The sequence below is a fragment of the Triturus cristatus genome, chromosome 12 (genome assembly GCF_964204655.1).
Source record: "Triturus cristatus chromosome 12, aTriCri1.1, whole genome shotgun sequence".
In the NCBI taxonomy this organism is placed as follows: domain Eukaryota; kingdom Metazoa; phylum Chordata; class Amphibia; order Caudata; family Salamandridae; genus Triturus; species Triturus cristatus.
The window spans coordinates 278,062,000-278,088,822 of NC_140595.1; the positions used below are offsets into that span (position 1 = coordinate 278,062,000).

Below are 26,823 nucleotides of genomic sequence, written 5' to 3' on the forward strand. Positions count from 1 at the left end.
TTAGACATGACAACCTTAGAGTGGTCTCCTCCCAACTTTTTGCCTGCCTTCCTCCATTTTTCTGACCTTGTTTTTGCTGTTTGCTGACCACTGCTAAAGTGCTTGTGCTCTCTCCCCTAAACATGATAACAGTGGCTTACCCCTAATTGGCATATTTAACTTACTTAGAAGTCCCTTGTAAAGTGGACTACATGTGCCCTAGGACTGTAAATTAAATGCTACGAGTAGGCCTGCAGCACTCATTGTGCCCCCCACTTACATAGCCCTCTAACCATGGCTCAGACCTGCCATTGCAGAGCCTGCATGTGCAGTTTACACTGCCACTTGGACCTGGGAAGATAAACCTCTTGCCAGGCCTATACCTTCCTTTCTATACATGCAAGTCATCCCTAAGGTAGCCTTGTAAGACCCGCAGGGCAGGGTGCAATGTATTTCAGAGGCAGCACATGTACTGTTCAGTTATACATGTCTTGGTAGTGAAAAACTCCCAATTTCATTTAGCTCTACTGCAAGGCCTATTGCTCCCATAGGATAACATGAGGATTGCCTTATTACATTGTTTAAGTGTAACTTGCTATTGCGAAAAGACAAACTTTTCAAGTTTGGTGTAAGTGAACTCAAACTTTAAAATCACAACTTATGGTGAAGTTGGATTTTGAATTCAAGTATAGCAAATGCCACCTTTTAGGAAGTTGGCATTTACTTACTTTAGCCGTGTGGGGCCTGCTGTCTGTCTCTGTTTAGTCTGGGCTGGGTGTCGGCTGGTCTTTGTGCAGTACCTCTAGACAGCCACATACAAAGGATGTTTAGGTGTGTCTTGATGGGCCATCCTGGGTGATGGGATGGTGAAGCTGGGCACAGCCTCCACTTACACCTGTATAGACTGTGTCCTGCCCACACCCCCTAAAGGGCTGCATACTCCTCTGTAGTGAATCTAGAAGCAGGGAAGTAAGGGAGGACCTCTGTGCACTTACTAGCTTTTTTTAAGTCTCCCCCACTTACTTCAAAGGTACAACTGGGTATAAATACTGGACCTCTGACACCATCATGACTTCAGTACACTTCCGTACCTGTGACTACCTGGAAGAAGAGCTGCTGTGCTTCTGAAACATTACTTTGGCTGTACTTCGCATCTTCTTTGACATTGACACAGGACCGGATCAAGGAACTTTGGTTCAGCAGGCTCAAGAGGGTCCCTGTACCAGACCTGCGCTCCATCTCAGTCAGCCTGAACTTTTGTCTTTATCCTGGTCCAGCGCAACTAGATACCCCATTTAAACACTTATTGCTCCTAAGCGCTATTTCACATTTATTATTTAATAATTAATATCTTGACTTCTACATATTGCCATTTTTTCATTTAGATTTTTTTTTATTTATAAAATTAAGCTCTATTTTTCTAACCTGGCGTGGAGTCCTTTTGTGGTGTTTTTACTGTGTTACTGTTTAAGGTGTTGCACAAATGCTTTACACATTGCCTCTTAAGTTAAGCTTGACTACTCTGTGCCAAGCTACCAGAGGGTGAGCACAGGATGATTTACAGTGTGTTGTGACTTACCAAGACTAGGATTGTGGTTCCTGCTTGGCAGGGTGCATACCTCTGCCAACAAGAAACCCAATTTCTAACAGTTGTTAACTATAATTTTAGGTGTGCCTTTCACCAACTGTTGATGCAGGCCTAATACTTTGCATAAACCAGGGTGTGCCGGTCAACACAAGTAAATGCAGGTCTCCTTCAAATTCGCAAGTATGCCTGTCACTATACGTCAGTGCAGGCCTTTCAATAACATTCAGAATTTCAGGTTTTCCTGTCACCGTAAATTAGTGCAGCCTTTCTAACAACGTGAGGCACATACAGTTTTATGATATGTTCCCCAATTCAAGAAGGCCACTACTTTGCACAGGCAGTGCGTGTTTTTCCATGGGAAGTAGGGCACACATTGAGAAAGTTCTCAATGCTCTAAAATGGGCGCCAGGACTGTGTGTGTCAGCTCCAGTTATCAAAGGCGGTGGGGGCTTGAAGAACCCACCAAGAACGTTGTGAGTCCTTCAAGATGACCGCCAAGGTGCGAGTGTTTATATGGCCAGTCGGGCTCAAAATTTCAGCGGAGTGGGTTAGCTGTGTTGTGTTCACCCACATTGAAGGGGGCACACATTGGCCTGCACAAGCCGAGCATGGCCCAAACAGGTGATCAGGATCTCTAAGGAATCACCTCTGTACTCTGAGATGCCACACTCTTCAAGAAGCAGGAGGGAGTGCTGCCAGATCCTGACATGGTGGAGCACAGAGTCACAGCAGAGGTAGAACGCTGGTGTTGACAAATCATTGCCGCTTAAAGGAAGCTTCAGACATGATGGTAAGAGCTAGCAATTTATTACCCTGTCAGTTCCAACGTCCTGGCAGCAACTGCCAACGGAACCCCCAGATAGAACCCGACCTAAGTTCCACGCAGGGAACTCTAATAACCTACAAATCCCCATTTTCTGAGCCACCCCAGTCCAGCACATATCGCAACAAATTTAATATGGCATCTTTTTACTTATCATTGAGTGTTTTCAGAGGCTATTTTACTTTTTGCTATAACAGTTGAATCTTGTAATTATTTTTATTTTTATTTATTTTTACTTAAAATATCTTTATAGTTTACTTTAAATTACCAAGAGCATTTAAAGTTCTTTATTGCTTAATGCAAGATTGTAAAATGTATTTGTTGGCTGTGCAATCCACCTACATGAAGTTTTCTTTGTCGCTTACACCAAGCAACTAACGCTGCACAAAGGTTTGCCGTATTGAACCCTTTTTGTACCACTATTGAAGACAAAAACCAGGCTACAGACATTGCCAAAGACATCACCTAAGCGTACAGTGATTAGGCAATGTTTGTACCCCTGATTTTATTCAAGTTACCTCACCTTGTTGTTTTCCCTCTCTTGCACTCGGGAAATGTTTGATGAGGAAAAATAGTTGCCGGTCCTCAAAATAGAGTGTTGATGGCCCCCACCGTCAACCACCAACTCAAATTAAGCGCTGCCTACAATATATACATTTATATTCACACGTTTGGTGAGTACCACCTGGCGATTAAACCATCATATCAGCATGTTTAAGCCTTTTAACTGCTTCAGAAATACATTACCAATTCCAAGAAGATTTCTCTGCAAAAAGGTCCCTCGGTTGCCTATTTTCCAGTTGTTCTTGCTGCTGTGGTCTGGTCAAAAAAGGAAAGGTTGTACGTCTGATCAATAGGTTATCCCCTTCCTATTTTTTGGTGCGCTGAGTCTCAAATATGTAATGTAAAAGAGTTATTTAAGAAAATGTTTGAATTGTTTTTTTTTTACAAAGAATCATAAGCATATATCTGCACTTACTGAGCAGACAGGGAACAGACCTGTCTGTCGTATGCTGTTTCTACTGTTGGAGCCCCTATCATCTACGTGCCTTGGATTCCTGCCTCAGGGAGGTGTACCTATGGCACCTTGGTCATCCCGCCACAATCAAGGTCAAAGCCGTTGCGGGACGTGACCGCTGGGGACTACTAGTCCCATAATCCTCTGCTTGGCCACCAGCTGATTCTGATTAGTGCCTACATAGTCGCGAGGGTGTCCCGCTGCGCAGGACCCACCCATGTTATGCCCGGCCCGTCCTGCGCCCTTCAGCGACTGGAGGAGGCTGGGCCACCCCTCTTGGTCCTGGTTTATGAACAGTTTGGGTAGCTGAGGAGGCAAAACTCAATGGGTAGAAGAAAGGAATCAATAGTGGCAATTGTGTTCCCACCCCCTGAACTACTGTTCAGGGTCTGGGAACAAGATTGCCACTATTGATTCATTTCTATTTAGGGCAACTGGAGTCCTTACAAAAGAAATTGAACTCACATAAAGGAGACTTTCCATGGAAGAGGCAAGAGGGTATCGCCCATCTCAAGGGTATTTCATGCTGGGCCCGATAACATTATAGAGGTTCATGGTTCGCTCACTTGCCCTGAGGGTACGGACTTGGTCAATAATATTGTCGATGACCCCATGTGTATAGACTGTTACTAATGGAACCCCCAATAAAGGAAAAGAGGGTAGGGGTGGTGAAGAAAAAGTCACGCATGGTTAAGAAAAGGGCTACTGTTGACGCTATCACTAATCAAGACAAACTTATATGTGATGAAATGTGCAGCAGGGTCGAAACTATGTTAAAATCCTCTTAAACCCATGGTATGAGTTCATGGGTGCAATTGAGGCTAAAGAGAAAGAACGCATTCAAGCAAACAGTAATATATTATTTGAGAATCCATCTTGTATTCATTGATGGGCCGTTGAAAAAGAATAGGTCCAGTACACAGACGTTGAATTCTTTTACTTCAGAGTCAGAATAAGAAACAGTAAAATTCATAACACCGCAGCTGACACGTGTTTTGTCCTCCTGGACTTTTTCAAGGCTGCAACATCATATTAAACTGACATTACAAATATTAATATTTTCTACACATACCCTTATGGGTATCACCACTAGCCATCACTATATGTTCAAGACAGCAGTATGTGTAACCCGCGTGTATGGACCAAGATTATAGACATTACAGAACCAAATATTTAAGATTCAGTATTAAGTGTGAGTACTCTTTGTAAAAAGAGGGAAACCCAAAACCATCACCATGTAACACCAATAACACCATAATTAAAATCTGTAGAGGACAGAGAATAAGGCTCAAATCAGTCATGACAGATTCAAGACGAAATAAAATAATTCCCAGAGCGTAGACCTCCACCAGTAAGAACAAAGTGGAATATGTACATATCATACCTATAGAACAAAGAGTCCTCTCAAATTCCGTAACAAAAAGTGTATATTTATATGGCATTCTTACGGTTGAAGTCACCACATACTAGGTAAGAGCCATCCCTGCACCAACTAAACGCTGCAGTAACTCGATTTATTCAAACTGATGCTTATACCTACTTAACGTGAATGGTCGAAATCTTCTGTATTTTGCTTTGATTTGGAAGCGTTTTTTCCACTTGCAGGTGGGTGTCTTTGAGGCCAGTATTCTTTTAAATTTTACTCTGACCCGTATGGTCATTTTATGACAGTTACGATTCTCTGTTTTTACATTTTTGATGTTGTTGTGGTTTTTCTATTTCTCCGACAATAACGTACACTTGAGACTATATGTCTCGGTCTGCCTCGTTGGGTGCACAGCGTGGTATTTAGATCTACTACCGTGATGTTTTACGATTTTCTACATGGGGTGGACTCATTAATATAATTTTTCCAGTGCATGCCTTCTCATAAGTAAGTGGAGGCCAATAAGTAACTCCTCCTAACGCTTGTGTGTAGTAGGCAATCATAAGTCTTTTGGGATTGTATTGTGAATTGTCACATAGGCAGTGACATAGCATAGTACTGTCAGTCCACAAACTGGCCATTTGTTGAAAGAACATAGTGTAATAGGCAATCAATGCCCTTATCGAGGGAGTGATTGCTATGCTTCCTCTTCTTGTCTTGCTCTCTTTTACAGCAGGCTTATCAAGGTCATGCCACACCTTTTCCCCTGATTGGACAATAATAGACAGAAGTTGGGGGTAAGTGCTCTCAGTTTTGAGTACTACAATGACCACAATCCAATCTTTTCATCTTTTGTATGTCACATATGTTTGCCCGTAGTCATCTATAACATTGGATATTTCTCTTTGTTCCTCTCTGTAGATTGCATATGAAGTAATGTCCATGACTGGGACAGTCTGGATATAGTGACTCCTCATATAAATATACACCTTTTGTGACAGAATTTGTGAGGAGACTTTAATAATTTACAGGTGTTCTTTGTTCTATAGGTATGATATGTACATATTCCACTTTATTTTTTCTGGTGGAGGTCTACGCTCTGGGAATTATATTATTTTGTCTTGAATCTGTCATGACTGATTTGAGCCTTATTCTCTGTACTCTACAGATTTTAATTATAGCGTTATTGGTGTCACATGGTGGTGGTTTGGGGTTTCACTCTTTTTACAAAGAGTACTACACTTAATACTGAATGTTAAATACTTAGTTCTGTAATGTCTATGCTCTCGTCCATACACGTGAGTTACACATACTGCTGTCTTGATCAAATGGTGATGGCTAGTGGTGATACCCATAAGGGTATGTGTAGAAATATTAATATTTGTAATGCCAGTTTAATATGATCTTGCAGCCTTGAAAAAGTTCAGGAGGATGAAACACGTGTTGGCTGTGGTGTTTTGAATTTTACTGGTTGTTATTCTGACTGTGAACTAAAAGAAGAATTGAACTTCTGTTGACTGGATCTATTCATTTTCAACGGCCCATCACTGAATATGGGACTGATACTCAAATAATATACTACTGCGTGCTTGAGTGCTTTCTTTCTCTTTGGACATTGTAAACGCACCTCACTTGGTGGGGTGTGGTTGACTAGCACCTAAGGTGACTCAGTTCATAGCACATCAGCACCATTTGAACATTTTGATTATGGACTTTGTTTTTCTAGTACAGCTCATAATTTTTGATAGATGTGCAGTTACTAAGGCTTATTCACCAATGTTGGTTGTATATCATTGTATATGCAATTTAGGCTAGCCTGTTTAATCTGTCCAAATGTTGCAAGGCCTCCCCACCCATGGAAATACGTTCACCTTTTGATTTGAGACCTGTTAACTCTGAGAGGGAAGCATCAGGGGGGGCAGCTAATTCAGCTGGAAGAGCTGTATTAAAATCACTGGTGGAGTCACGAGGGTCCATGTCTGCCCAACAGGTAAAGATAGGTGGAACTACTCAACCGCCAAGGGGGCATGACCAGTGTGTTGACAACTGTACAATCTGCCCGGTGTGGGTTCAGGCAGTTGAGAGGGCCAGATACATGGAAAGGGCTGCTTGCCTGAATAGATTGCACCTCCTGCCTGAAACAGCACCCTTAGTGGCTGTTTTAGTGGACGAGCCACTTTTGAAGTAGGGCTCGATGGAGTCAACCTAAGAGCTAATGCGTAAAGTCAAATTTTGGAGTGTAAATGCCCTGGAAAACGGTCCCATCCTTTCCACATATATAATTACAGTGAGAAGAGTAGGATGGGTTGGGTATAAGGAGAACATTATTAAAGGGGATTGTGTGGTGATCAACCTCAAACATCCTGGGGTTACATGAGGCTTTGTGCATAGTATACATAGTCATACATCTATCATGGAAATCAAGATTGTCTCCTTGTACTTTTTTTACCCTGCAAGATTATCATTCCACAGAAGTTTGAGTATTGCTCCATGGTGTGTGGGCTCTGGCATGCAGGGGACAAACATACCAGGTCGAGCCCCCTTATGAATAGATTTGAGCCACTGAGTATGCTGGACAGCAACAATAGACTGCACCCACCCGTCCTAACTCCGCTGCAGATCTGCACCAGCAGTGATTGTGCTCAAAGGATGCATTTAGAACAGGTTGTCCAGGAGCAGGGGCCTACAGTGAAATTAGTCAGTTGGAAAATTGCAGTGCTTAATAGCAAAAAAGAGGATGAGTATTGGCTGTATATAGTTTCTGGTTACCACATATTAGTGATGCAAGTAACATGGGCTACTGATGACTTTTTCCATTTAGATGGGTTCATCTCCTTTGCTAGTGCAGCTAGGCCTTCAGATTCAGGAAAAGCCAAAGGAGGGCTGCTTACCCATACCTCCTTGAGGATTCCATGCATCCCTCACCTTGTAATTCAATTAAAAAAATCTTTATTCCATCTTAAAAAAAGGTCATAAAAGCACATATTAAAATTATACAGTGATAAAAATACATAAGTTAAAAAAATATATACTGGTCTCGTGCAACAATATGCTACTCTCAGTGCAATACAATAAATAAGAATGTTAAGACAATGTCAATAAATCAGATATAAAGAAGATAAAACATGATTTAAAACAACTAAGATACCTCGTTACATCCTCACCATTGTTTTTCTACTGTGAATGGCCAATTTAAGACAGCAAGAAACAGTATAACAAATATCTGGACTATTCAAAATTTGAAGGTAGGTTAGGGCAACCCTACATTTCCGAAACGCTAATTTGTTCAGTATTGGTTTAAGACATGCCTGAAAATATCACCAATAGTAGCCACAGAAAAACATGAAGTTTAGCAAACTCTGTTCTGCCTGAGAGACCATTCAAACTGACACCACAGGTCTGCTACTGCAGCCTGTGTAAGGTGGTGCATTCACCCCTTACTTAGATATAGGTTCACTATATCTATTCTAAATCACTGCACATATAAACCTATCAGTCACCCCTATGGCGGGCTTTATCAATCCTAAAGGCAGGGTGCTGGGGTTTATATGAGAGGGTGCACCTGCATGAGCAGAGCCCCTCTGCAGCCTTCGGAACCTATTTTCCGGGGTTGTTTGTGATGCAGCCAACCATATATATTTAAGTGCCGTATCTAACTTTAAAACGGCTGTTTAGAAACATGTTGTGTTTGGTGTCAAACACCTTGGAATCATACCTCCCCGGAAGGTATGATTCCACCCTCCTAGAGGGACATATTTGACACACCGGGCTACCCGGTACTAGCTTTCTCGACCTGGGCATCACAAAATGGATGCTGCCAACCACAGACATGAGTCTGCCCTCCTGCTGCTGATCCAAGCTCTAGCAGGGGAAGGCTTGACAATAGGTTTCCTGTCACAGTGTTGTGTTCAAATACCATAATGACCTGAATACCTCAACAGGGAGGTGTGACCACCTCCCAGACAGGCTTTAGTGTATTGGGGCTGGGTGGGTGCACTCTTAGAGTGCTTTGAAGTCTGCACGGGGGGCACATTTGGTGTCCCTGTGCATAGTCCAGCTCAAACCGGTTGCAGGAGCCATTGGCTCCTGCTCTGGCATGAAACTGGACAAAGGACATGGGTGTAGCCACCCCTCTGTCCTGACTCTCCCATAGGTGGGTCCCCAGAGTTTTTCCCACCCCTTCCTTGGGTATAAAGTAGGAACCCTGACTACAGAACTTTAGATTTTACCTGGACTAAACTCTTCTACAGAAACCAAGTACTTCGACGAGCTGCACGACGCTGGATGACTGAAGAATCTCCCTTGGAGTAAAGGATTTACTCCTCTACAAGGCAGGCACCTATACGCATCTGACCGGTTTGCATCTTCCGAGCTCCTGAGGACTCCGAAGATTTCTGCAACACAGGAGGTGGGTTCCCAAGGTCTCTGAGGTCGATCTGCTCTCTCAGCAATTCTGAGACCAGCCTCCCTCGTGGGGACCGTGCAACCCAAACCCCTGTGCACCGCGTACTTTTGCAGCAGCATATGCTTTTCGGCAACCCCTGGGGCTGTGCTTTTGACTACTTGTAGTTCCAACCCCGAGCAGTGTTTCCACTGAAGATTTCTAGCCTACACTTCACGAGTTGTCCGTGGGCTGGTATTTCATGATTCAGCTCGAGGTCCCTTCGCGCTCCCTGGTCCGTTGGCCTGTGGGTCCCTGTGAAGGTAACTTTGACTTTCCGTGGGCTTTCCTGGTTGCTCCAGACGTGCCCTGACTCTCTATAGCTTGGAGAGTCCCCAGGACCTTGCTGGTCCTCACCGAAGCATCTTTCCTATGCCCGGGTGGGTTGCAGTTGGTGTTTAATCCGAACACTGACCCCCCAGCACTCGACATCCTTTGTGGGACAACTCCCCTCCGGACTTTGGTCGTCGTCTCCTGGTCCCCGTGTCTGCAGAGTCAAGCTTCACCTCTTCTCACCTGAAGCACCCGACATCGGTGGGCATTCGTCTATTGTGCCCCTGGTCACTGTGATGTGACCCAGACTCTGTCCTCTCTGCTTTCAGGTTCATCTCACCTCGGATCCAGGCTTGGATACCACCAGATACTTTTCATCTTCCCGGCAGCAGCACTTTTCCGCATCACGCCACTGAAAACGACAAAGGTTCCCGACATCACTTGACCCCTATGCACCCGGCTCCTCTGGGTTAGGTAACACGGGTATCTCGGTACTCTCAAGGGTGCTGGCCTTAGAACCTTCTATGTTTGACAGGGTTTGCTTAAAGTCCTCTCCAAAGTGTCCTTAATCTTTAAAATTCCAACGCGACTTTTCCATAGGATTGTACCGAGGTCGCGCCAGTGTTCACACACTGCACCCGTCCTCCGTGGGTCGCCTGTGTCACTACTTTGGGTGGTTCCTTGGGGTCCCAGTGATTCTACGTGCTCTAGGCACTGTGTCTAGTTGTGGTTGTTATACCACTTTCTTAGTATATGGTTTGGTCTCCCCCTGGAGCCCACTGTGTATTGTGCTATTTACTGTCGTTCTATTGATTTAATATTGTGTGCTTTGTTCTCATCTCATAAAGAGGTTAGTAGAGAGTGTTTAGTAATAAATACATATATTTTATATATCTCTTATGTGGTTCTCCTTTCATTTGGTCATTCAGGAGGTTCTGATCTGGTAAAACAAGCTGCTTTACATTCCTTCGAGACTTAGCCTGAAGGCTGCTCTCCATAGCTACCACTAGGATAGCTTTCAATAAAGGTGGTCTTTAACCTAATCATCAATAAGGGTTGTTTGGACTGGTACAAGGTGCCCACTTTAATTAGTGGTCAGCATATACCAGGGCAACTTCTCACAAGTACGTGAACTAAATCGATTTGAAATGGAGAGTACCTGCACTTCTCGGCACTGCTGTAATAAATGTAATGGGTGAGTACAGCATTTCTCAGGAGCAGAAAGGTACCCTAAATAGTGAGTACATGTACTTCTATATTTCCATTTAAGGCGCTTGGAGGTATCCACTAGGGTCGGTGTTTTTTTTAAATTACGCAGTAAGGCCATTCAGATGATATGAAAATTCAGCTCATTTTCGCATCACCTGATGCGACTGGATAAACGCACAGGTACTCCTAGTTCCTTGCAGGCACCACAGCACTGTCAGGAGATGGGCAATGTAATCACCTCCCTTGTTATTGCATTAAATTGAATACACAGCGGCCTCCCCTCGGACAGTGCTTGAAAACAAGTTCCCCAGCAGTTGATTCTGTGAGTGGTGCCTGCCAGGTAAAGTGCCAGAATGACCTGGCAGGCAGGCACCGCACCCATGCTTTGTGTTAGGGAAATCTGCTTTCAAGAGCACTCTCAGCGGTTAGAAACATGCAATTACCTAGGTTAACAGGGCTTCTTGAAGCACCTGTGTTGGGCTTTGTGTTTTTGTTTGTTTACCCACAGAGTAACCTTGATTCTGCTCTGCGGGCAAAAAAACTCTGAGGGATTAGCCTGTTAAGAAATTCACTGGGTAATTTCGCCCACACCAAGTATGCGCATGCAAATACAAAAATAGAAGCAGTTGTGGATTGTGTCAAAAATATTAATGGGATTCATGAAAGACTTTTCAACATGACATTTATAGTTGTAGTTCAGTTTGTTATTTTTCAAAGCAACGTTTTGTGTTACCTTAATTGAAAGTTATACATTCTATAACGTTTTACACCGAGTTCTTTGGTTCTACATTTTTTACAAGGACTTTTGTTTTCATACAAACCCTGTCTCTCCACAAATCTGGTGACTCCTGGGATGCTCTGTGTGGATTTATCCTGATTTCTTCTGTTTACTGCTCTTTTTGGGCCAAAGGAAGGTCAATTTGTCAATGTAACTTTATTATGACTCCCACAGAAGCCCAAAGAATCTATAACAAATAAAACAGTTGTACATTATAGATCCACATTTGACAGGATATAAGACCTCTGACCAGTTGCATCCAACATACAAGGACAACAATAACTACCCTTTATAAAGTGACAACGTGCATAGCACCTTAGAACATCATGTTTCAATTCACAACACATTAAAAGCACTTTATGCTCACATATTTCAGACACTACAGAAGCAAAAAAAAAGGCACATAAGAACGTATTCAATAACTACAATTCCAAACCTTTATAAAATGCAACGTGAATGGTTCAATATGCAAAGTGCAAATAATGGATGAAACGGTCTCATAAATATAACCTTAAACATTAGGAGCATAATCACAGAACTCAACTCCTCACTGATACTGCTGATATCAGGGATGAATTCCTGACATATTACAGCACACTGTATACTTCCCAAACCACCCACAATCCGACCGAGCAGGAAGAATATTTCTCAGAGATAGCTCTGGTGTACCTAGAAAAATACATGCAAGACTTTTTGGCTGAGCCCTTCTCCTCTGATGAGATTATAAGCACGATTGAAGCACTAAATGGATCCACTGCACCAGGCCTTGACGGTTTCACTGGTGACTTTTACAAATCCTACAAAGATCTACTGGCTCCCAGACTACTAGACGTTTACAATGAGGCACTGGAGCGGAATGAGCTAACGCCCACTCTCAGGGAGGCTGTGATAGTTTTACTCCCTAAACCAGGGAAGGATCCTCTGCTCTGTGGATCCTACAGGCCGCTATCATTATTAAACTTACATTATAAAATCCTAGCGAAGATGATAGCACTGCGGCTCTCTTTGCTGCTGGACAAAATCATCTCCCCCGTTCAATCGGGGTTTGTGCCTCATCGGTCCAACTCCCTAACTTTAAGGATGCTATTTGCGGTATTGCACAGAATTAATCCTGAGATCCCAGCCGCGGCAATCCTTCTAGACACCGAGAAGGCATTTGATTCTTTGTAATGGCCGTTTTTTATTTCTATAATGCGCAGGATGGGTATGCCCAAGGTATTCATCAATCTCTCTGCTCTCTTGTATCGGGACCCAACGGCGAGGATCCGTCTCAATAGCACTGTGTCTCGCTCCTTCTCCCTCTCAAGAAGCACCAGGCAAGGCTGTCCGTTATCACCGTGTTTGTTCATTTTGGCAATGGACTCCCTGGTCCGACATTTTCAGGAGCGACATCTGCAGAGAGGACTCCAGTTTCATAAGGGTCCTCTGCTGGTCTCCCTATATGCGGACAATGTCATTTTGTACAGGCAAACCTCGAACCTTTGATTAGGGAAATCATTAGGTTTGGGCGCTTCTCGGGTCTGTGAATAAATTGGCACAAGTCAGTTATTTTTCCTCTTACTTCAAGCACTATTCACTGGAATTGCGAGTTTCCCCTGGAATGGTGCGCTGATTCGACAAAATATCTTGAAATATATAGACATCTGGATACTGACCAAATAATCCATCTAAATTACGGCCAGGCGGTGCATAAACTAGAGGAACAGGTTGAAGAATGGCTGCGACTCCCCCTGTCGATTGCCGGCAGAGTGGCTTTAATTAAAATGGTTATCCTTCAGAAATTTCTCAATCTGTTTAATAACATCCCAATACCGCATCCCAATAGTTTCTTCTTGACATAACCACTCAACTAATTACCTGGGGTGGCAAGAGACCCAGAGCCCGTTTAGAAGTTATGACACTTCCTTACGGTAGAGACGGATTTGGGGCACCCAATCTTCAGCTATATTATTTAGTCGCCCTGTGCAGCTACGCACACTCCTGGTTTCATCCCGACGCCAGAATCCCGTACCTACCTCCGGAGACTGACTTAGTCCTCCCAGGCTCCTTAAACACGGTGCTCCCTCAGGGCTTACCCCATGACCCCAAAAACATAAAAACTGTTACAACCAGAAGCTGGGCCTGGAAAAAACTGATCAGAATTATGAGGGCCCCCATACTATACTTACCTGGGCTTCCAATAATTAATACGAATTGGAGCCCAATCACTGGCGAACTACCGGTGCAAAAAACGCCCTCCAAATATGACATCGGTAAAGCTGGAGATTTGTTAACTGGCGGGCAATTTTTCTCTATGTCAGAAGAAGAGAAATTCAAGGAGGCAACGTTCATGGACAAGTTTATTTTTAACTGGGTGCGTTCAGCGATGAGACTGCTGCTGCCGGATTTCCCACTTGAGCCAGACACCTTTGTACCACTCTCCGCAGTTATTGAGTGTAAGGGGGGAAAACATCTCACTTCCAAACTATACAGAGCATGTGCAGACTACATCCCAATTGATGATACCAAAGTTCGGGAGAAATGGGAGGTTGATCTGGGACACCCAATCCTAGACGACCAATGGACTGCGTGCTGTATGCAGACAAAGGAAATTTCCTTGAACAGCCGCCATAAACAAATCCATTCCAAATTTTTACGTAGGCTCTATGTCACTCCAGAGAAACTTCATAAGATAGACCCGACCAGACCCCTCTTTTGTTTGAAATGCGGGGCCCCGCACGCAGATTTTGCACATCTCACTTGTAAGTGCGGCAAAATTAAAGCATACTGGGCAGAAATATTTTGAGTCTTGGGAAACATGGTAGAAATGGATATTACACCACGCCAGAGCTCGCATGAATGGGGTATGTGGTCAACTTTTCGAAGGGGTTCTGAAAATTCATTGCCTTGGGGTTGTTGTTGGCAAAGAGAGAGATTGCTCTCAGGTGGGGGACAAAGGTAGCTTATACGTTACAGACTTGGTTACGTAGTCTTACATATTGCAATACCAACAGCGAACTGTTTTGCAGTACCTTACCCAGGGCAGGTGGGTTGGAGGATAATGGCTGATAGGCTATCACAGTTTGTAATAGTTGTCAAATGTGACAGACGGTGGGGATGTACTTTCAGATTCTACATTGTCATGCAAATAAGCAATGTGTTATTAACATATTCTTTTTTTTTTTTGTTGAAAATTTGTTTTTATTTTCTACAAATAACAATCGGTGCTAGTCATACAACCACAGTTTGGCAGCATTTCGTTGCATATGTGTATTCAAATATAGCATTTCTGGAATTAATTGGCGCCATGTACAGTACTACAGAGACACAAGTCATATCCAGTGAGTGGACTATATGCTAGGTACACAGTTCCCCCTCCTTCTCATTAATTCAGTCACTAACATCAGAGCTTATTAACATATTCTATGTTGTACTCGAGAAACTGGTTAATAAAGTTTTTAAAAAACAGCAGCATACAAAAATAACTATACTTTACAAAAAGACAGTGTGCAATGAACCATATAGCATCATGTTTCAATTCACATCACATTAAAGGCAATGTATGCTCACTTATTTCCAAACACTAGAGAAGCAGATGAGGCATATAATGTGCTCATTCAATAAATCCATATTCAAACCTTTGTAAAAAGAATGTGTAAGGTGCAATACGCAAAATATAAATAATGCATAAAACAATCATATAAATACAACACAAATACAGAGATTTAAAATATTATATTAGAGTATCCAAGATCAGAGAATAGCAATTGAAGCCCTAATAAATATTCAAAAATGATTTAAAAAGTTGGCCAATTTTATTGCAAATCATTTCATTACGATGGGACAGAATACATTTATGGACCCTAAAGGCAGAATGGACGTTAAATTTAATAAACGGCCTTAAAAATAATGTCAAGCATTCTGCAACACTGGGCAAGCAAACAATACGAAGCTAAGGCCCTGAGTATATAGCTGGCACAGCTCTTATCTTCTGTCCTTTTTCTGGGTTTTGTCCCAAATACCCGTAATCACACGCAGAGGGAGCAAATTCAAGCTCAGCAAAGGATCGACCTTCTGAGCCCATGGGGAAAATTCCCTACTAAATAAGGCTGAGGTTTATCCCCAGATTGCTCCCAAACCCCACCCTACTACAGAGATTTGACTGGCTTAGGGCAATATCTCTGGCCAAGCTCATTTTGAACAGTGAGCCCTTTATAAGAAACTTCAAAGCAAACTTGGACATAAAAGAATCAATATTCAAGTTAAGCCCAAACATTTCATTAACCCACTCAAAAGACCTAAAGAACATGGACCATTCTTTCAACAGGGAGAACATTTCAACCCTCAAAGCTGCCCTCAGTGTTTCCTCCTCCCCAACTAGGAGAGAGTTTCCCCACCTTAATACAGCTGCCAATGAGAAGATATATGAATTATCAATACCAAACTCCAGACGTAAAAGACATGGGGGGCCTGCCAGAGTATTCAAATTACAAATTTGGCAAACAATGTGGCCTTTGGTCCCTTGAAAAGAGTGCCAGTAGCTCATATTCAGCATCTCACATGCATAGCACAAGAAGGAAGGGATTTTAACCCTGTAGATGGACAAGACTTGCCCAAAATGGCGTCTCATGAACATTTTGTAAAATCTATGCAGGGCATTAGCCTGGGAGATGGCCCTGCTCACACAGAACTTTATGTGATCCACATCCTGCCCATTCTTGATGAAAACATTTCCAAGCTAAATATACAAGTCCACTATTTCGAGTCTTTCAGTACCCAAGAACCATTGGCAACCCCTACTTAATCTTAACCCATTCTTACAGAAGATCAGAAGATCAAACCTTAGTTTTAGAAATATTGATCTTCAAAAAAGAGGCTTCAGCTCATGTAGACAAACCTTCTAAATAACACTGCAGACCAATAAGAGTTAAATCCAGAATGGCTACCTCATTGGCATATAATAAGCAGCCAATGGACATTGTGCCTATTCTGAGGGTGGGTCATCCTCACTTGGCTTAAGATGCTTGCAAGGTTAAAAATATATAGGGAAAACAAAAACAGAGACAACAGACAATCTTGTGTGGGACCGTTTGAGTTTTGACCTTGCAGGATAACCTCTGCGTCCCTCCCATCAGGACTTGGCACCAAGTATCCATATGTAGATCCAAAAGGTGGTGCGAAACACCCAGAAGGAGATGATTCCTCCACAGTGTTTGATGATCCACTCTATCAAACACTGTGGAGAAATCAATGAACGCCATATATACTGGCAATACTTGAGAAAAAACATATTTTTATACAACTGTTTAGAGGACCGCAATATTATCCAGTGTGCTGTGATTCCTCCTAAAACTGGCTTGTTCTGGAGGAATAATGTTCTGATCTTGAGCCCACTGCTGTAACTGAGCTATTGGCAAATAGTTAGCCAGAAACGTCCAGCAAAGCTATCTATCTGAAACTTGCCTGGGATGATGTAGGGCCCTTCTTGTACAACAGGACAATGACACTCCCCTTCCAGGACTGGGGGATTTGCCCAGATTGATAGCAATCAATAAACACAGGAGCAAGAACGGATCCCCAGTCAGCCGCCTCCTTTTAAATGGCTGCAATGGGAACTTCCTCAGGCCCTACGGCGCCAGACGTTCTGGCATTCTTTGTAAACGCCATGATCTCCTCCACTGAGGGGGCACCATACAGCTAGAGTTAAGCCTCATCCACACAAAGAGTCACATGGATGTCTAACTTGGAATTATTCATAAATACCTGAGAAATATAGTCCACTCAGGCATATGCAGGAATCAGAATTGCTTGCGCTTTCCCCCTAGAATCACAGTATTTGGCAATAAAACACCAGTACTTCCTAGAGTCTTTGCCCTTGCAGCCTCTCTTAGACTGATCCATTTTGAATCACGTTCCATTCTCCTTCCAAGAAGTTTGGGACGGCTTCTTAACCTTTTAAGACGGTCAATTTTGCGCTGTTGACACAATGATAATGTAAATGTATGTGTCTTGTAAAGCGCACTGCTGCCCTGAGGCGTCCTGGCGCTGTAGACCGCTGGGGAACCCGTCCTGGCTATCCCTGTGAGATGGTCCCTCCAGGGTATCTCCAAGGTGAAACCAGGCATCCCCGGCGAATGTGGGGGGCCGTTGTGGAGATGAGGCAAGCTAATGCCCAGAGTTGCCGAGTGTGTTCCTGGTTAGAGTAGGTACCGAGGCGAGAATTATCGAGTCCGTTTTGACCCTGGTCCACAACCCTGCCGCGTCGGGAATTGAACCCTGGTCTCTGGCCGATTCTCTGCTTACGGATCTGCCGCCTCTAACCAGTGAGCCACACCTCTCCACAAATGTTTTCGTATTAATATGTTTATTTCCCGATTTAATACTTTTAGAGAAGATTTACACTTTTTCAGCGACCGAGGACCAACAAACTGGTACTTAATTTGCGAAACTCTTCCATGTGGGACTCGAAAAAATGAATAAGATCGCCAAAAGCAAGTCTCACCAGATCGTCACAAACTCTCTTAATTTTGAGACTAGTGGCAACTGTATTCTTTGCTGTCCAGAAGGAGATCCATTCGACTTATTGAAACTGGTCAGACCCAAAAGGGGGTTCCCAGAGTCAGGTTCTTTAGGTCTTTTGAGTGGGCTAATGAAATGTTTGGGCTTAACTTGAATATGGATTCTTTTATGTCCAAGTTCGCTTTGAAGTTTCTTATAAAGGGCTCACTGTTCAAAATGAGCTTGGCCAGAGATATTGCCCTAAGCCAGTCAAATCTCTGTAGTAGGGTGGTGTTTGGGAGCAATCTGGGGATAAACCTCAGCCTTATTTAGTAGGGAATGTGCCCCATGGGCTCAGAAGGTCGATCCTTTACTGAGCTTGAATTTGCTCCCTCTGCGTGTGATTACGGGTATTTGGGACAAAACCCAGAAAAAGGACAGAAGATAAGAGCTGTGCCAGCTACATACTCAGGATCTTAGCTTCGTATTGTTTGCCTGCCCAGTGTTGCAGAATGCTTGACATTATTTTTAAGGCCTATGTTTATTAAATTTAACGTCCATTCTGCCTTTAGGGTCTATAAATGTATTCTGTCCCATCGTAATGAAATGATTTGCAATAAAATTGGCCAACTTTTTAAATTCTTTTTGAATATTTATTAGGGCTTCAATTGCTATTCTCTGATCTGGGATACTCTAATATAATATTTTAAATCTCTGTATTTGTGTTGTATTTATATGATTGTTTTATGCATTATTTATATTTTGCGTATTGCACCTTACACATTCTTTTTACAAAGGTTTCAATATGGATTTATTGAATGAGCACATTATATGCCTCATCTGCTTCTCTAGTGTTTGGAAATAAGTGAGCATACATTGCCTTTAATGTGATGTGAATTGAAACATGATGCTATATGGTTCATTGCACACTGTCTTTTTGTAAAGTATAGTTATTTTTGTATGCTGCAGTTTTTTTAAAAACTTTATTTACCAGTTTCTCGAGTACAACATTGAATATGTTAATAAGACACAAGCTCTGATGTTAGTGACTGAATTAATGACTCTTGGGGACTAAAAGCTGGAAGAAGGTGAAACGAGCTGGGTATCTAGCTTCTGTACAATTCCCATTGCAATTACTTCCTGACCCTGCCAGGAAAAAGAATAGAACTGCACAACTGGCCATAGGATTACTCCCAATTTCCTTTTCTCCCACCATCCATCAATTGTCCCTCTCGACTGCTCTATTTATGGCCCTTAAAAGAGCAGCAAAAAGTAGAGTATGTGTGAGGGCATTAACGTAGGTAAAATATGACCAGGCATTCTGTTGAGAGGCAGTTGGTCATTAGTTTGTGGCCAAACTGGTCATATTATGTGGTGACGTATGCCCCAGGAGATAACTGTCTGTGGAGAGAAGTTGTAAGTGGTGTCTGGCCAAGAGGTCACAACTCACAAGCACTGTACTTATGTATTTCCTGTTGAGCTTGCAGAGAAACATCTTTTAAACTATTATTGTAGAATTAGTTCATCTGCAAGTGGTGTTGCTTCCCGTGTTGTGATTCGGTCTAATGGCATGTCATGGCACTATTGTGTTGTCGTCACTGTCCAAAGCCATGTAACCTGGTCGGAGCTTAATTTGTAAATAGGAAGTGCAGGGGTCCAATGTGCTTCTGAGGAGCCTATCACCAGTACTGCCAAATTCCAGGTTGACCAAATACCAAGTCTATTTTGATTTCATTTCATGCCTCTTCCTTCCAAAGACCCTAAGCTTCCAGTTTCCTTATCTGTCTACCGGGGGTCCATTTTTTCATTGATGTCTGCTTTATTGCTTTCCTATGTTTCTCATATTCCCTCTTACTTCCTTTTGTGTCTATTTCTCTTACTCTAGGTCAAAGTCAAATGACAAATAAATGTTAGTCCCCAAAGTGAGCATCCAAGACTCATAACCTACAACCGGGGTTACAAATGAGGCACTGTCTTGCTCTCACCTTTGAAGCCGCCGTGAAATGCTGAACGCTAGGCCTCAGAGTTGTGGATTATGCTTTATAGATTATGCATCTGAAGGTTATTCTCATATTCGCCATGCAATAAATGAGATTGTGCAGAAGCAAGCATGGAGACCCAGAAAGGCGTGCCAGGAACCGAGATGTGTGACTGTAATAAACTGCGAACTACATGGGACAGGAGACAGGAAGCTGTCAAACAGTAGGATATCAGGAATATATGTGTTAAAATCCTGTCATGCATTTGACTCTGATCAGAGATTGAGAGACATTCCATTGCTTAGGGCCAGTGGCAGATGGGCTGCTGGGATAGAGGCTACTGGTGGACGGGACAGTGGTTTCCCATCTCACTTTGAGGCAGGGGAGCTGCAAGTTTGGTGAAATGTGACCCCCATCTAATTAGAGCTGAACTCCGCTCCACCTAACTTTAAATGACCTCTAAACTCTGTGTGTATTATGCAACATGCAGAAAATGGTTTCTCAAATGCAAACATCCCTGTGCAAATCTTTACCCAGAAGGCCCATGTTTAACACACATGCAAATATAACAAGCATTGGCATAGCCAATAGGTCTCGCCTTTGGGACCTTATAAGTGTTTAGCCATGCAACAGTTGCATAACTAAATACTTATAAGGTCCCAAAAGCGAGGCTATTGGCTATGCCAAGCGGCCGTGAAAGTGAAAGTGATCGCGATCAAACATCAAAGCGGACGTGCGGCCGCGAAAGTGAAAGTAATCGCGGTAAAGCACGGCGCGCGTGCCAGCGCAAATGCACTGTAGCTCTAGGCTGGCCTGGTAGCACTTTTTGGAGCCCTCTCAATAAGTCTCGCCAGACCAGCGCATGCGCTGGGTCAGGCGAGACCTAAAAAACCGCACTTTATGCACATGCAGTAACTGTACCTGATAATACCTAGGTTTTTAACATCAACTTTAACAAAATTTGCATCAGAATAATTTTATGAAGGTTACAAAAAGTTATAATAAAAACTTAACATACACATTTGATTCTCATTAAATGTTTATCAGTGAATCCCCATAAGTTACCATGGGGACTTCAGCGTGAGCATGTTTTATAACAATACCACATGTGGCTATTCCAACAGATTTACCATTACAAACTTCACTGCTGCCACGGTTGGCTAATGAAGGAAAGATGACAGGATTTCTCATGCTAACCCAACCGTGTATGGTTGCAAGATCACGTTTTTTATTTTTAGAACCCCTCTTACCAGCTTCCAGAGGGAAGTGATGTCAGGAAATATCAATAGGGTTAAAGCTTCAGGGATGGCCATTATAATATTTAGTTTCCAGAATGTGTCCTTCTTCCCATCAACATCCTTGCCCCTTGTCTAATTTGCAACTCCAGGGGAACATTTATTTATAGATTTCAAAACCCTGTGGAACTTCTAACCAGCTACGCTTTTTTTTAATCAGACTCTGTTTTTTAATCAGGCTCTAATGATCGTTTGAAAGTGAGACTGCCTTTAGCTATAGATAGTTTTAGTAGTTTATTGTCACATGTTGCCAAATACTGTTTATTAACAGACATCAGCCACATGTTTGCAATAATAATTGCTTTAAAAGACTCATGCATTTGACACCCACAGAGGCTACAAGTCATGTGATGTCACTTCCGGTGATGCCATCGTTAGTTAAAGTACGCTTAGCGTCACTTCTGATATCGCTGTGATTTTACTAAAAAAGGGTGTTGTGTAACTGTCTGTCAGTAGTCTCCAAAATTGAATACCTGTATTTTGTCTTTGTGTCTTGCAGGTTTCTCTATGCTAAAATACTCTGCTTGCTGGCAGAACTGCGAACATTAAATGTTGAGAACACCAAAGAAATCCTTTTAATGCAAGAACGATCTGCTAATGCTGTGAGCCCACTACTCAAAGAGCTTGTCAGCTAGCCCGGCCCCATGAACCCTGACACACTGTCCGTGTCCGAACCCTGACACACTGTCCGTGTCCGATCTACAATATGATCTTTTATTAAAGGGATCCAATTTCATCCAGTTTCCTTTGATCTCGAGGTGTACTGTCTCCTGTTATTGGGGTCTCTGTCATTCGATCAATTTCACAAACCATGCCTATTCTGAACTTATCTTTTTTTAAGTTTTAAGGTTGTTTATTATAGATATGTCATACAACCCAAAGATACCTAATAAGTAGTAATCTTCTCTTTTATTTTGTCTGTTTTCATCCATTTTCCGAAATCCTGATGAGAGTGTCAAAACTTGTATCATAATATGTTTGAACGCCTTTTATCCTTGATGCTCAAGTCTCATGTTCACTTCTCAAGTCTTGTGTGGTATAGTTTCATCCTTTATTTCCTTCACTTTGTTGTCAGTACTCCCAGTATTTATTCAATTAGCTATAATCTCATGTAGTCAGTTATCAGCTTGTCTTGTTTAATCTCCTCTTCAACTCGCCCAGCTGCCTGGCCTTGTCCGCTAGAATTGCTGCCAGTATTTCCCAATCATAATCTCCTTTTATCCTGCCCACTATAATTGTGTTAATTGTCTAATTGTCTTGTCCTTTATTCTATTTAAGGTCCTGTAAGCTTTTTTTCAGCCTGGCTTTATATTTAATTCAGTCTTTTCTAAAACTGTGCAACCCAATCATACAGATTCCTGTATTCTTTTCTGCTGCCGTTTCACCAAAACTTGTAGCCTTTTTGCTGTCCTAGCCGTAACAATGGAAGCGGGCAAGTCTCCTTTCACCTCATTGTGTCTTTCATACTCTGAATTGTTATTTGTTACTAATGAAAGTGGAAGCTGTGTGGGAGGAAATTGTGGAAGGTCAGTGTGATGCCATCCTATATAAACAAAAAAAAGAGCAAGTGTCTCTGGAATTGAATACAAGTAATAGTTGCACATAGAAGTGGGATGACAGAGGGGGCTACCTGAGGAGGCCAATATGCTCTTGTACTGCCAGGGCAGCAACCTAACAAGTGATTTTTCTCTCGCCCGCTCATGTGCAGGGTGTTAGTCTGGCCAGGGTCTGAGGCCTGGCTGATTAGGGCTCCCCCTACTGATGCACTTCCACCTTGGGAGCTTTCGGGAGCTTGAGAAGGGTTTGGAGTGTGAACTCCTGCTCAACATTTTGACTTCCTTTAGCCTTGAAGAAGTCGGTGGTATCCATGCCTTTTAAAGATTGGGTAGTTTCTGCTTAGGTTGCCAGCCTTGTTTGCTCTTCCACATCCTTCCTCGTTCATTAAGTGCATTTGTTCAGCAGTAAGCAGTTGTGTTGCCTTTAAAAAAAGTGCATGGCTACTTCTAATGTTACCAATTCCCTTTCTTGCCCTTTTGACATCCTTTTACTCATTTGATTCCATGCCTGCTTGGCACATGTTGCCACATGTTTGACAGGGCCTTCTCTGAACCAAAATTACCATAGTGGAAAGGATTGTGTGGCAGGTGCTCTCCACATCCCTTTATCAATCAAGAATGCTGCTAGATCTGTTCCTGATTCATTGGCCACCGTCAGGAGCACACATCTTTTACCATGACATTCACTGGAACAAAAAGCAAATTGTGGACATTTAGTGCATTTCACAAATTTCTTTGGAAAACTACCCATAACTTTTGAAATATCCTCAGCTTAGGCCCTGCATGTGTTTGTGTGGCCTTTGATCCACTATGTATAATCTTGCTTTTTTGTAAATACCATCAAATCTTTAAAGGTTTATCATATTCATCTGTTTAGTTCAAGACTCCAAATAATATAAAAAGTTCTCAGTTTTATGGTTCCAGATGTTTATCGTAGAACTACTTAAAAAAACCCTGGTGCTCTTGAATAGTAGGGCAAAAGACAACCATTTACTGTGGACAGTTTGTGAGAGATTTCAGAAGATTTTGCTGATCTTGGTAGAAGAGATTTGTCATAGTAATAAACCGGTAACTAACGGTGTGGCTGCTTAGACCAGATTAGGTTCTTTTCAGATACTGTTCTACTCCATTGGTGGCATCCCACGTCTTCTCAGCTGCTTTCATACCCACATTTTTAAACCTTCAAATGTAGACTGTACTGATTTTAAAATTAAAAAGGTAGTATTACAATTGTAACTATAAAACGTTTTTGTAGGGAGCAGTTTACCAACCAATGAATTTAAATGCAAACTTATTTTACGTTTCAATTTGATTTATTTTTATAACTGTCATGGCGAATTTTTGAATAATATATGTAATTAGTCCTGGAAATATATTCTTTCACATTTCGCAAACATAAATGAAAAAGTGTTCTAACACACAGAAATTCTAATGTTCACAGTAAATATAATCAAGTGTATTCAGCCAACACATGTTTTGCTGCTTTTTCAGGGTTGAAAACATAAACAATAAAGCACTTTTTCGATTAATTACATTATCTTCTTTTCTATTGAAATTGCACTAACTTATATGATTCCATTGACAGATCCAGACACACAAGACAAAGCTCAACTTGATCTGACTACTCCAATTTTACATTTCCCCAACATTGACCTAATGCATTCTATCTTTATGTCTGGACATTTTCCAACATATCTCATATCTCTTTATATGTTCAGTGAATGTGCCATTTATAGTCATCAGGTCATATTCCCAATCTAATTATTCAATCAAAATGTTTTAAAATAAACCAAGTCTGTCATTATTCCAATTTCTCAAAAGCAGCCTTTCTGTCCCCTACTTTTCTTACCCGTAATAATTATCATATACAGTTAAAGTTGATAAAATTGTGATTCTTAGATTTTGATCTATAAAAGAAGGTAGTTTCGCCTGAAAGGAAAAGATAATATAACAGAGAGGTAAATAAGAGAAGCATAAGAAACATCGCTTCCCTGTATTCTTATCCCATTGATAGGCTGCTACATAGTGTTGTGTTCCACTTACCCTCCAAAGGGGTTTCACTAAATAGATATTGGTGGGCGATAATTAATTTTTCCAGAGCACATCAGTAATCCACAATACAATATTCACATCAAAGGAAATCTAAAAATAAAATAAAAGGCAAACTATCATTCAATTTGGTAACTCCACCACCAACTTATGACCCATATAAATATTTAACAAGTAAGCATTACTCACACAGCAGCCTACTCACTTCCCTAACTCTCTACATACTATGGAAATTCAGTCATACACAACAATAAAGATTTTGCCGTTGCCTCCCAATGTTGCCGTTCTCTGTTGTCTGCAGGCAGTAAAGGCATCTCATACAACACAACCTCATCCATTCAACAAAAAGTTTCCTTTCAAAGATCATAACATGGTTATTTCCTACAAACAGTGTTGCAACTCATATTTACAGCATACATTTCATTACTTGTCTTTTCTTTATTTACTTTCTGCCTGGTATAGCGATTCAACCCGTTACAGAATTAGAGGTGTCGCCACTGCCCCTAAAGGTTACCACTCTCTTGTTGGCTAACATTAATTTTAGCTACTCGCGCTACATAAATCATCACCTCGACTTGATTTACTTTTTCTCATTCCATTGGATAATGCCAACACGTTTACTGCGACATTTGGTAGTAGCTCCTTTTTACTTCGTGCCATTGCACCACATTTTTCTAAAAACAATGTTGCCACTAACGATCTAATTATACACATACTCAAACAAAGATTACCAAATCCACTTAGCAGCATTGCCACTTACTCTTACTTTAGCATGAATTGAATAGACTCAGCGTTGCTGCATATTTTCAACTTGAGATATTGCAAATATAATGTTCTATAGTACAAAAGGAGAAAAGAGAGTGATCATAACCCAATTGTTCTCTACTATGTTGTTGCCTATTACACGATAATCTCAAACCAATACTTTCTAAGCCTATGTAACCTTCATAACGGTTTGTCGCTCGCACCATGGCTACCGCATACCAAACACGACCCAGTGACCGGTAAGTTCTGAACTGCATTTCATTAAGAACATTCTCAATTCAACAACTCCAAGTCTTTGTTCATGGCAAAATCTTATCCAATTTCATTCTATTGCATTTCACAGTACTGCTATCTCTTGTCATATATCACATAGTCCTACATGTAGTCTGTCTCACATTATTTCAAAATGATAAATATAAAATTGATAAACTTAAAATCAAGATCACCAGTGAGAACCAATCCCATTATTGTCAACCTTTCATTTTCTCGAGGCCATAGACCATTACACTAAGCTATTGGAAAACACAAAGGGAAAATTTCTATTGTTCACAAACATCACTACATTTTCTAATCCTTCAATGCTTCATACTATAACCTCTCAAATATTCAGCTGGTTCATCTCATTGTTCAATCCCCCGCTGTCCTAGTATTGTCCAACCAAGCACTCCAACATCCTCAAGCTCTGGCCTTGGTTTCAAAGTATAACATCCTTTTCCCACTGACTATGGATATTGTAACCTATGGCCATTCAGCAACAGTCTGTTCTTTTTAGTCCACATTCTCTGAAGATATTATAGTATAACAAATCTATAGTTCAAGTCAATTGTTCCACATTATTTCAAAATTACGAGATTTAATTTTATCTCTCTCACACTTAAGGTCAACAGCGAGACCCGAACTCACACTTATTTTCCTCTCTGTTGTCAAGCCTCAGTGCATTGACATATTCAAGAAAGAATTTTTTTAATCAATCTTTACATTGACTCCTGCCATTCGGACAATGAGCCCAACTGTTGTCACCCATTATTTTATAAGCCAGAGCAACAGCGACGCTGGAGTCTATCTAATTTCATTCTTTAACTCATTGAAAGTTACATTAATTGCAAGTTCATAGAAACAGTGTAAAGAATAGAGAATTAGATGAGTAGAACCAAGAAAAAAGATTGTTTTACAACATCTATGTCCACTAATATAGTGTTGTGCTTAGTTCTCTGTCCAGGTTTAGCC

The 26,823-nt window shown here is 41.7% G+C and overlaps 1 protein-coding gene across 8 annotated transcripts in view; it reads left to right on the top strand.

The window, feature by feature from the left end:
- NR1I3 (nuclear receptor subfamily 1 group I member 3) overlaps positions 1–24,311 on the top strand; it is an 858,363-nt gene extending 834,052 nt beyond the window's left edge. For 6 of the 8 annotated variants that reach the window (XM_085638659.1, XM_085638656.1, XM_085638658.1 and 3 more), the window contains one exon: positions 21,726–24,311. In XM_085638659.1, the coding sequence (XP_085494785.1) occupies positions 21,726–21,861 (136 nt within the window). In that variant the 3' untranslated portion in view covers positions 21,862–24,311. The remainder of the gene's footprint in view (positions 1–21,725) is intronic. The other 2 variants (XM_085638661.1, XM_085638660.1) reach the window with 1 other exon arrangement.
- The last annotated feature ends 2,512 nt before the right edge of the window (positions 24,312–26,823 follow it).